Source organism: Jatropha curcas, chromosome 6 (assembly GCF_041381405.1).
Source record: "Jatropha curcas cultivar XTBG-Jc1 chromosome 6, XTBG_Jcur_1.0, whole genome shotgun sequence".
NCBI classification, from domain to species: Eukaryota; Viridiplantae; Streptophyta; class Magnoliopsida; order Malpighiales; family Euphorbiaceae; genus Jatropha; species Jatropha curcas.
In genome coordinates, this window is record NC_143156.1 from 27,010,355 (window position 1) to 27,023,007 (window position 12,653).

Consider the following 12,653-nt stretch of genomic DNA (forward strand, 5'->3'; position numbering starts at 1 on the left):
TTATTATTTTATTAAATAATTATCTTTTTTTTTTCATAAAATCAGATAATAAAAACACTAAGATTTAACTAAATTTAGTATATACGAAATAAATATAGTTATTCTCAATTAAACCTCAAAATAAAAAAATACGTTATGTTTATTTTTTTAATTATTTTCAACATATAATTTCTTTTTTAAATCAAAAAACATAATTCTATTCACATACTCTAAATCAATTTGTCGCTTGTATATAAAGCCTCAATCAACAAGAAAGAACTGGCAGATTCTAGCTTTCTCTACTTAATTTCTAGCTAGCTAGCAACCATGGCTGATGATGAGAACAGGAAGAATGATCCAAAAGTTCCTAACAATCTGTTTCTACTCTCTCCTAAATTTGAGCTCAAGTTTCCTCCATTTATGAAATTTGATGATTCTATTGTTGAAGACAGAGAAGAAACAAGTCAGAAACCAGATGTTGTAAGGTTCGCAGATCCTAAACCAGTAACTCCTCCTCCATTGAAGCTTTACAATGAGGAGCTTGAAAAGCGTTCCCATCCTTTAATCCTTTTTCCGGTACGTTTTATCCCTCTCTCTCTCTCTCTCTCTCTCTCTCTCTCTCTCTCCCTCTGCTTTTTTTTTTTCCCTGTAAATTGTGTTTGGGTGCTGAGAATTTCATGCAAACGTAAGAAGAAGAATACTTTCTTGTTAATTGTTAAATTTGGTGTATTAGAAAAGTTCCCTTTTCTTTGCTTTTGCAGGATTGAGTTTTTGAAAGAAAATTATGAAAAATAAATTATTTTTCAATTGCTGCATGTCTCCTACTCCTGATATATAGTTTTGTTTCTCATTCTAGCTCTCCTCGTTTTTCTCCTTCTCGGATTGGATCCAGCTATGAGATAGAAGCATTTAAATCCGTTTTGGTGCTTCAATCAGTGTTAACACTTTTGACACCCCAAACTCTCCTCCAACTTGATAATATTTATAATTATTCCATTGACAATAGCACTGGTGTTGTTGTTGTTGTTGTTTGTATTGGTGTTGGAGTAAGGAGCTTTATTTTGAACGTTGATGGATTTGAGAGCATGACGTTATTTTGGGGTAGGTTTTAGATTGTTGGCTGTGACGGTATAGAGAAGGGGAGGTTCTAAATTGGAAAACAGGATATATATGTATGAATTCACAAAATATGTATTTAAATTTATCTAAATTTAAATTAAAATTTATTTATTCCTGATCTTCTCAAAAGTAAATTCTCAATTATGAAAATTTAATATTTAATTTTTTTTTTAAAAAAAAGTAAGAATCATTTCAATTTCAGTTTTTTTTTTTAAAGGTAATTATCTGCAAAATGCAAAACTACCCATTCCAGTCCTCTAATAATTAATTATTTGACAGTAACAAAATTTTAACTTAATCTCGTGATAAATAAAATAAAAAGCCAGAACCCTGCACGTGACGACGTACTCTGCTTCTTACCTTTCGTCTCTATTTAAACCCCAAACAAAGTCTTTTCCGAACAAAATCTCTGTCGAAAGCCATGGGCGGGCAAGATTCACCAAAAGAACCCAAAAATCTATTCTCACAATTTCCAAAAATTGAGCTCAAATTTCCATTCTTTAATCAAGAAAAGAAGGCGACAACGCAGTCTGCGGTAAAAGAGGAATCGAGAATAGAAGTAATTGGTAAAGGAGAAGCAGAGAATGGAAAGCAGAAACCTAATTTTGTAAGGTTTCCAAATTCCCAACCGATAGTTCCACCTTCGATTGATGTCGAGCTCCAAGAGAGTAGCGGAAAGACTCACAATCCCCTAATCATATGGCAGGTCTGTTTCATATAGTTGGGCTTTGTTTGAATTTTGGTTATTGGAACTGATTTAAATGTAAAAGGCTTTCAAGTGTAATAACTTAGTTCATAGTTAGCAAGTAATTGGGTAGGTAGGAAGGTTATGTAGAGAATGGAGGCAAGGGTTAGGATATGTAGAAAATGGAGATTTTAGGCAGCTTTTTTATTATTATTGTTATTAATAGTCAGGAGAATTTTTGGATATATAGGATATATAAAATCACAAAAATTATGAAATAATGATATGAATTGGATGAAGAGGGCCAACTCAGTATCTTTTCGATTGATGAGAATATATGGGAAAATGAAGGAGAATAAAGGAACTGAGAGAAGAGGGAGAAAAAGGGGAGAGAGGGCAATTCAGCTGAATTTTCGTTTTCTATACATGCCAAATAGTTTCTTTGGCTTGGAAGAAGAAAGCAAAGCAAAACAATGGGTAGTCCCAATGCTACCGGGAAAATTTATCCTTTAGAAGCTGATTAAGAAAAATATGGATTCTTTAAAATTAACAGTATTAATGGATAAACAATTTTGAATGTTGCATGAACGAGATGTAAATGAATATTAATATCTGATTTTTTTTTTTTTTTAGGTTCTCATGTGCTGTTGCTTGTTGCTTGTCAATGTTATCTTGTGTCTAGCAGTCTGCATTATTGGCTTTCACTTAACATGCTGTTGTTGAACTATGGTTTCTTTCCCGTCCTTGTGACAAAATTTCTTTCCTGATCCTTATATGCAAACATGCATATTTGTAGTAATATATATGGTATATGCATGAGTTCACATTTTCCTTGCACACACCTCACGTCCTTCATTATCCTGTGTCGTAAGAAATTGGAGTTTTCCTTTTTCACATTTTAATTCTTGTCCCATGTGTATTTTTTGAATTCCAGTTTCTGTCTATATCATGTTAATATTTAGAACTCTTACAACTTATGGTTATGTGTTGGCTTTATTTTTATCATTTTCATGAAAATGACAAAACTTTGCAATTTCAGTAAATATTGAACTTTTGAGTTTTCAATTTAAATCTTGCGCAAATTTGGAATTCCCGACTGCTTGTTTTTTCAGAAGAAACAGAATAATAATTTTAGCTTTTATTTGTCGAAATTCATTGTCAAAGGTAATATTTCTTTTCATTGAATTGTTGATCGTTTTTTTGTTTTTCCTTGTAGTCAATATTTCTAGGCTGTTTTAATGGTCTAGTTTAGGACTTCCATCTTTCCTTTTTCCATTTTTCTTCTGAAATTGTTGACTCTCTAGGGGACTTTCACTCGGTTGGCGATGCCAAATTGTTGTAGTTTTTCTCTATCTATGTCTACTATGAGCTTGGATAACAGATGCATAATCACATGATCTTTGTTTAGTGTTTTCTTCTTATTATTAGTTTCTGCTTATATAATGAAGTCACTTCATATACTTCCAGGTTTATGCACTTGGTGGGTTCCTAATATTGAAATGGGTATGGGCGAGGTTGAAAGAAAGGAATGAAAGAGCCAAGAAAGAATCGTCTGGTGATGATAATCGATCGTCTGATGAGTATGAATTGCCATCTTATGATAGTGAATGATTCTGCAAATTATGTTATATACTAAATGCAATTTTAGCGAGTGAAAGTGAAGCTAGTTATGTTAGCCAACAGCGATTTTTTAATCGCTTATCTTTCTCGCTTGTCTTGTTCGTTTAAGTTACACTCTTTATTCTGAAATGCAATTACAGTATTTGATCATATATGTATTTGCTATGATGCTGTGGTTATTTTCCATTAACATGTCTTAGGGGTAAACCTACAATATGCAATCTTCTGTGAGTTAATTGTTCTTTTGATAATGAGAGAGATTTTTAACAATTTGAGAAATTATTATTATTATTATTATTATTATTTATACGGAGATTGGAGTATGTCGACTTATAAGGTGAAGAGAAAACATGTTTCTCAAAGTGGGGGCGGGGGTTGGGGGGTGGGGAGGGGAACAAGCTTTCAAATTGTTTTCTACATTCTAAACGAGAGAAAAAAAAAAAAAAAAAGCTTCGACTTTAATTTTTTTTATAATTTTGTTTTATCTTTTTTTTTTTTTTCTTAACAATTGTAGTCTTCATCCTTGTACCATCTAATTTCTTTCACAATTTGTAAAATAATATTTTTTTATATTATTATTATGTTTAGGCTCCAATTGTTCTGAAAAAATAATTTTTTTAAAAAAAAGAACATGTTTTCCTTAGAAAAGATTTTTCAAATAATTTCTTTTGTATTGTTTGATTGTTATGTTAAAAGTTAGTTAAAAATATTTAAATTTATATGTAAGGATATAAAAATATTTAAAATTATAGAGATTTCATATATATATATATATATATATATATATATATATATATATATATATATATATATATATATATTTGAAAACATAGAGATTTCATATTTAAACATGAGAAAGATCAAAATATTATCTTTTTCATTGACTAGTGATCAGTGGAGAAGGGCATTAAATATAATCAGCGCGAAATAAAATAGTCTCTTGTTGAACCGTTAAATTAGGAGTGAGAGAGTATCTTAGTAGTACCAAAAAAAAAATCCTAACTTTTCCTTTAATATTGAAAATATTTTCCATTGTTTGATTTTTTTTAACCACCTCGAACATAAAAAAATTAGAAAATTATTTTTTAGGTAAATTATTTTCGGAACAATCAGACCCTTACTTTTATATTGCTTCAATTCGCATCAAACTACATTTATTAAGTACTAGTTTTTTTATCATTGCTCGTTATTATCCATTGTTTATAATTACAAAATTAATTAAGGCAATGTACTATTTAGTTTTTGGAGTATTGTCAAATTTACTATCTCGTTCTTCTATTTTGAAGAACTAATGATATAATTCCGAGTTTAGGGTTTGTTGGAAAATACTATAATTGTTTTAGAAGCTGTTAGTTGTTTTAATAGATGTTAGCTGTTAGATGTTACTCGTTATCTGTGTAAGTAGCGGTTGAAGACAAAAGTGTTCGATAAAAACAATTGTTTGATTGCCAATTAAATTTAAAATGACAAAAAAGAACATTGAAATATTCACTTAGAATTTTCGCTTATAGCCATAAAATTAAACTCATTATATTAAAAAAAAAAAAAAAGATGATTTTACTATACCTAAATTTTCAAAATTTAAGGGGGAAAAAAATTGAAAAGTTCACTATTTTATGAATAAAATTGAAAATTTTTAATATTTTTGGGATCAATATTTTTTATTTTTAAAATATTTTCTTGAGTTCGAACACACACGAGGAAAATTATGTCATGTTCTTTGTGGAAAAAATAGGCAGCAAGTCATCACACACATTGTTAGAAGTGATGAATACTATTCTAGGGAACATCATGTCATATTCTTTTTTGTTGCAAAAAAATAGGATCGAGTGCAATATTTGTGAACAAACTTACCAGAACAATGGGGAAAGAAATTTCATTGTACACAGTGTTGTCAGTGATGAATTATATTCTGGGGAAGAGTTGTGCTATATTCTTCTTTATGGAAAAAAAAAAAAAAAAAAGGACTCGTTCACTATTAAGAATAAGGTAAGGAATTCTTGGACAAAAAATAATTTGGATGAAGAATGCAATCAATGCAATAAGGTGGAAGAGTCCAAAGATAATAAAGAACCTTCGAAGGAGATGAATAATGAAATACCTAGGATTATAAGATGGATTGTCATTTCGGAAAGTTCTGAAACTGTGTCTTAAATGTAATCAAAATTGTATTTGCAAAAATGGAGTTAGCATCGCAGTATGATGATGCTATTGTCCTTTCCTATGGTTGATGGGCTTCATATATTGTATGTCCTTTCCCATGCTATTGTTGTTGGTTCATATATCTATCGAGAATGGCTCAAAGATTTTCAAAGCTCTTTATGGCATTTCTTGATTCTAACGTTCTTCTCTGAATTGCATTAAACAAAACGAAAGTAATCAACCCATTTAGCTTTTTCTCTTTTGTAACTAGTTACTTATTGGGTTGGTTATTTTTTACCACTGTAAATAATAACAAGTACAAGTGAGTTGGCAGGTTCCCAACTCTCAGGGAGGGGGGACGGGTGTCTCTCAACATTGCCCGCTACTGATTTCTTCACCATTGACTACAGTCCACAAAAATTTCCTCTTTTAGCACCATCCAAACTTCCAAAAAAGCTACCATTTCTAGCCTTAAAGACCTACGATAAGGGAATTTGTGATGAAAACTAACGAGCATAGCCAAGAATTGTAACACTCGTTACTCTGCTGAAGGACATGGCGACGGATGTTCCATTCTGTGCCTGAACTACACAGATTGAACAAAATTAAAATATTAGCTTAAACTAATATCATGAATTAAGATGTTTTCAGATTAATAGTTAATGAACTTATAAATACTTAAAATAAATTTTTCAAAAATTCATACAGAATAACTGCAAGAGTTTTGCCTGAAAATAACACTTAACAAAAATTTAAAAAAAAATATTAAGACTTCTCTTGAATGTCAAATGAACATTCAATCTCCAATATTCTCAAGTAATCAAACCTCATATACCATCATAATATCGACTCCTTCACAATAAATTATACTAAGTCAATAATTCTCAAATCCATAATTATGCTGCGGAAGTATTTATCATATAAATACTTAATCAACTCATACACATTGGTAAAATCAACTAAAAATAATATATTCTTTCAAATTACAAATCTTTCTCCGAATATAAAGCTAAACTCCATAGCTCAGTACATGCCATAAATGCTAGAACAGAACTAACTAAGATAAAGTAGTACCAAATCTATCAAAAGAATCTCTTGCTCTAATGCAAAAACCTTGCTTCTGACCAACAACATATATTCACTACTTGCGCATGATAAATGCAACGTGCTAAACAATAATGCTTAGTGGTGAGATAACATACATAGACATACCAATCAAAACATAATGAATATACTCATTTAGCATTCAGAGAGAGTATCTATGTTAAGATATAGCCATATAACATATGAAGTATCCTCGTATGTAGCAATTTACAAATCCATATAAATTCAAGCATTCTTGAAATTTCACAAGATTCATATTAATAATTCATTATCACCAATTCCAAAACTATTATGCATTGCAGGCATTCATTCAGCCAAGTAATGATATATCATATCTTCTTCATCAAGAGTCCTATTTCAAAGGTTCATAATTTTCAACATATTACAAGCAATAGTATGTTAAACACTTTAAGTAAAACTTAAACTCATGTGCAATTCTCTCATTAAAATCATGTTACTTTATATTATCTTTATCAAAAGTCATACCTCATAAATTTTTAATATTCATCGTGATATAATCCTAAATTATATACTTAGCATTCATATGATATACAACGCTTGTTCTTAATCCATATTCATATTATTTCGGCATTTAACATTCAAACAAGATACAATTCCTATAGTTCAATATTTATTAATTAGGCATTAAACGTCTTAATAGTGTGACCTTTACAACCACTTAGAAAGTTCAACGGGTAGATAATGAAAATGAGAACAGAGGGCTCGAGAGCCGGGCTCAAAAGCCTTGTAATTTTTTACATGTTAGGCTGTTAGTGTTAGCTAATAATAGTAGAACAAATTGTAATTGTGAAAAATGTAACACAATCTTGATTTGTAATTATGGGCAGGTGTTAGGACTAGAAAGTAATTTTGGTTCTCTTTTAACTTAAAAAGAAAAACAAATAAATAAAAGGAAAAGTATTTCAGGTTTAAGTTAACGATCTGGAGCATCAAATACCTAGCCAGTAACCACCCGTTCTCTCTCTGTTTAAACGGATCCGTTACAACCCCGTCACAAGGCAACCCCTTAACGCCTTCAATCTCACATACTCCGTCACCGGTCCCCTCCTCCATCTGTCGACTGTCCGTCACTGTGACCTTAACGTCGTCACCTCTCTCCCTTCGAAACCCAAAACCTATTTCTCCCTTTCTCTTTCTCATGGCATCAGACGATTTTCCTCTCATCAATGATCCACACGCGCCAACGCGCCACCCTGACGCCGAATCCGTCAACGGCGGAGACTATTACACTGCCTACGCAGACTCCGACCAGGACAAATCCGGATCCGGCGCTCCAGCAACACCATCCTCGAAAAGAAACCACCAGAGCCAGCACCACCACTACTACTACAGTAACGATAACAACAAGAAGCACAAACCCAACGGCAATAACGTAGAATCTGAATCGAATATCAGTAATACGAGCGCCGAATACCGTGCTGATTATCGAAAGGACAGGGAAGAATGGAGTGACACGGCGATATCGTGCTTATTGGATGCGTATACGGAGAAGTACAACCAGCTGAACAGAGGAAATCTGCGGGGGAGAGATTGGGAGGAGGTGGCAGAGGCGGTAAGTGAGAGAGGAGGTGGTAATAACAAGAAGAGTGTTGAACAGTGTAAGAACAAGATTGATAACTTAAAGAAAAGATATAAAGTGGAGTTACAGAGGATAAATAATAGTGCCGGAGGATTTGGGAGTGGTGGTTCAAGTAGTTGGCATTGGTTCAAGCAGATTGAAGCAATTATGGGGAATTCTTCCAATGCTAAGGCTGGTGGGGGTGGAGAGAGTGAATGTGGTGTTGGAGGGAGTGGTGGGACTGGGAATTGTAACTTGCTGGCTAGACAAGTCAAAAGGTAGTGTTTGTTATGTTATGTATAGAAAAATGTTTTTATAGAATACTTAAATGTAGTTTAACTTGGTGAAATACTGAAATGTGAATTGGATTATTTGTGTTTGATGATTGATGTTTGTGTGTTATGTGATTGAGCAATATAAGAGGGCAACTTCAGTTTTGAATCTGGTAGTGCAAGTTTTCTTACTTGAGGGTATTTTTGTTTTGCTGCTAATTAATGATTTATTGGAGTTCTTTCATTTTTATTTTTATGTAGTTTTATAATGGAATTACTCTATGAACTCTGAAATGAGTATGTTTGCTGCTGTAGCAACAGTGTAATTTGTTTGATGGTTTTATATTCAAGGTGGATGAGTGGGCCAAATTCATTGTTGGGACAGCATAATTGTTTTTAGTGTCTGACTGCTTCTGTTGCCATGCCATTTTGCTTATGAGACTTTGCTAAGATATTCAATTATGGTTGGTTTTGATGGTGATTTAAGAGATGATGCATTGAACACTCGTCAAAAAGAAAAAAGATTTTCAAGTGTCTCTGGGGGAATGGAGAATACGTTAAATTGTGTTTGTTCGGTTGCCATGTTTGCTTGCTTGTACTTGCATGTGAAATCTAGACTTACTATTGTGCATGTGGTTATTTGAGCTTCTCATGCAGCATTTGTACTTTAATGTGACAAAATTTAAGATTTGCATTTCCATTGTTGGGTTAGAATAAAGAAATCTATCATGTGCAACGTTGTGGAAAACTGTTAGCATGGCATAAAAGAACCTTAGTATGATTATTTAAGTCAATGCTTTACATCTCTCTTGCAGATACCCACCTAGCAATGTTGCCTTTGCAAACAATCTGAAAGCCAAATCAATGCCTAATTTAAAATGGCGGAGAGTAGTGTTTAAAATTAGTGGTGCTGCATTGGCTGGAAACTGCCAGAATATTGACCCAAAGGTGCAAGCTTCATCTATAAAGTGATTACTATATGGTTGTCATAGTTATGATTAAAAGATCTTTCAAATGAGTAAATGTGCATTCTGGGAGTCGCATGCTGAAAACTGCTTTCTGATTATCAGGTGGCAATGCAGATTGCAAGGGAAGTAGCAACAGCTTGCCGCTTAGGGCTAGAGGTATTGCCTAAACTCTCTTTTTTGGTTGGTTTTTCTTTTTTCAGGTTCAAATTACAAGATCCATATTCTTATGTTCTTGTACAGGTAGCAATTGTTGTTGGGGGTCGTAACTTCTTTTGTGGAGACTCGTGGATATCTGCTACTGGCTTAGAGAGACCTACTTCTTATCAGATTGGGTAACTTCCTTATTACTTTTATGATCAATTTTATTTCATTTTATGATGTAAATTGAAGTGTGTACAGATTCTCTTTGAGTTCTGTTTTGCTGATACCTTCTACAGGAGCTCCCCTTGTTCTTCCTCTCTCTCTCTCTCTTCCCTCCCCACCTTCCTCCCTTCTCTCCCCATCCTCTTTTTTCCTTGGGTCCTTGGGCATGGAGCACTTGATCCTACTTGAAATTATCTCTAGGTGTATATACTGAGCCAATCTCAGTTATATATATACCCTGCAGGTCTAGGGACAGAAGCCTTTATTTGCTAAATATAGGAATATTATTTTATTCTGAACTTCACTTAAATATAATGGTTCCTAGACTTAAATTTAATGTTTTTTCTAGTTGCAAAACTTTAATTTGAGTCAATCTTATTATTCAACTTCTTAATTCATTTCAGTTCAGTCATTTAACATAAATTGGATGGAAAAGCCTCAAAAAATTTTCATGTGGGAATGTCAAGTTATTTTAATCTCAATAGGACCTGAAAAATTATTTCCTTTCTTTGAATTTGAATTTTTATGATTTATGCAGCTTCACCAAAACAGCAGAATGCTACTGTAACCTGCGAAATTGCTTATGCCATTTCTTTAAAGTGATTTTCTTGTCTGACAATTGTGGTTTCCAATTTACAACTTGTAAAGAGAATGTGATCAATACTGTTGCTTTTTTCTAGTTTGTGAATATGAAGAGAGAGAGAGAGAGAGAGAGAGAGAGAGAGAGCAGAGACTCATTCAGAGGAATCTGTTTGTGGGCTAATGATTTAAGACTGAAAATAATCTACTTTGAGTCCACACCAATCTAGGGATTTCTTTCTCTGATTCTGATTTAAATGCTTGGATTGAAATGAATTGTGATATTCAGTGGTTCGATGGACTGCAAAGTTTAATGATCATTTATATAGTTTACATCGTAAATTTCCTCATAGTGGATTTAAGTTATTGCTGCTTGCAAGTTTTTGATTCTACGGTATCCTCGTGTTGTGTCAGTATGATGGCTACAGTGATGAACTCTATATTGCTTCAGTCGGCTTTAGAGAAGCTGGGTGTTCAAACCCGTGTGCAAAGTGCATTCGCAATGCCAGAATTAGTTGAACCTTATAGCCGGAAACGAGCCATTCGACATCTTGAGAAAGGAAGAGTGGTCATATTTGGTGGTGTTGGTGCTGGTGCTGGAAATCCACTATTTACTACTGATACAGCGGCAGCTCTGAGGGCTTCTGAGAGTATTACACTGCTCTGTCTTCTAAAATACTTTTAGTATTTTGAGAAGGGCTCTATTTTGAATGAAATTCTGATATCCATATATTTATGTCAGTTAATGCAGAGGCACTCCTTAAAGGTACAAATGTTGATGGCATCTATGACTGTCACTCTGGTAATACCAACATAATGCTGGATCACTTGTCTTTCAGAGAAGTGGTTTCCAGGGGCGTCGCCCTCATGGACATGATGGCAATTACATACTGTGAAGAGAATGGAATTCCAGGTTAGCCACCTTTCTATGTAACTCGTTTTCAATTGCAACATTACATAGTATTTGGTACAAAAGAACATGGAATTTCATTTCATTTGTCATTTGCAAATTATTTAAAATTTGGTAGAATTTTACTCGAATGTACAAATTCCATAGAATTAAAATTCTAAAATTTTAGATGAATTTTCATTTATACCAAACACCTCGTTTATAGATTTTCAAATGATTTCTTAAAAAATTTTATGGAATTCATTTGCATCAAACAAGCTCTTAACTTCTTTCGGAGCCCCCATCTCCATTTCCTCTTTTTTCCACTGTGCTGACTGTAATGTGTTCTCTCCCTGTAGTTGTAGTCTTTAATTTGCTTGAGCCTGGGAATATTTCAAGGGCATTATGTGGAGATCAAGTTGGTACTTTGATTGATCAAGCTGGCAGGATTAGCTAATGCCTACGGAACCTTGTTTCTGCTAATGCCTTAAAGGTTAGTTTCGCTTAAGCAGCAGTATTCCTGATACGTTGTCAAGAAACACTGGACTATCATGAATTTAGGGGCATCAGCTTGTATCTTCAGAAGAAGATTGAGCTGCATGATCAATATAAAGCTGCTACCTGTAATAAAAGATGTGAGAGGAGGATGTTGGCACTTCGACCGTGCTTAATTGACAGCTCAATGCTGTCAATAAATGATGCTTAAAGATGCCAAATGCTTGCTCTGGGCAAAAGGGAAAAAGATTGTTGAGCTTTTCAACTCACCTCTGTTTTGTTTGCAGCTTGTGTTTTTCACGCTTGAACCTGGCCTTGTTTGTAAATTATTCTGTAGTTAAAAATGTTACTAATAGGGTAAAGAATTTGGTTAGGATGTAACTAAGATGATCATTTTTAAAGTAAATTTATAATGTTTTGTACAGGTTGCAATGGGAAATAATTTATAATTGATATAGATTATTCTGTATTTAAAAATTTTACCAATAGGGTGAAAAATTTCCTTAAATTGTAACTGAGAAAATCATTTTCTGAAGCACTGTACAGTTTGATTGGATTGCGAACCAATCAACTGGTAATGCTGTAAACCAATTTTACTGTCAAATTAGGGGCCGGCATATGATAATGTAGACTGATGTGTTCACAGGATGGATTTAGTTCGTTTTGGATTTATCCATCCGAAACGAGAATAGAAATTTTTTTTTATTATTATTTGAGAATGTTTTAGAAATAATCTTGTGTTTACAAAGATTTTCTTTTTCATTAATATTTCACATTTCAAAACTGTATGATACAATTTTTAACGCACGGAGTTTTGTACGTGGTAGAGCATTATTAACTTTGATTCTTAAACAAAGGA

The 12,653-nt window shown here is 33.1% G+C and overlaps 2 protein-coding genes across 3 annotated transcripts; both read left to right on the forward strand.

Annotated features, from left to right (window-relative positions):
• The first annotated feature begins 273 nt into the window (after window positions 1–273).
• On the forward strand, window positions 274–3,553 carry LOC105648357 (uncharacterized). 2 transcript variants are annotated; one of them, XM_037639119.2, is made up of 2 exons: window positions 274–555; window positions 3,251–3,553. In XM_037639119.2, the coding sequence occupies exons 1-2, from the start codon at window positions 307–309 to the stop codon at window positions 3,392–3,394; spliced, it is 393 nt and encodes a 130-aa protein (XP_037495047.1). In that variant the 5' UTR covers window positions 274–306; the 3' UTR covers window positions 3,395–3,553. The 2 variants fall into 2 exon arrangements, with proteins under 2 accessions (XP_037495047.1, XP_012090113.1); XM_012234723.4 differs by lacking the exon at window positions 274–555 and adding an exon at window positions 1,479–1,804.
• A 4,021-nt stretch (window positions 3,554–7,574) lies between these two features.
• On the forward strand, window positions 7,575–12,218 carry LOC105648348 (uncharacterized). Its single transcript, XM_012234711.4, has 7 exons — window positions 7,575–8,506; window positions 9,316–9,448; window positions 9,571–9,624; window positions 9,709–9,800; window positions 10,825–11,060; window positions 11,153–11,323; window positions 11,659–12,218. Exons 1-7 carry the CDS (start codon window positions 7,809–7,811, stop codon window positions 11,754–11,756), a joined length of 1,482 nt encoding a protein of 493 aa, XP_012090101.1. The 5' UTR covers window positions 7,575–7,808; the 3' UTR covers window positions 11,757–12,218.
• Window positions 12,219–12,653: the final 435 nt, after the last annotated feature.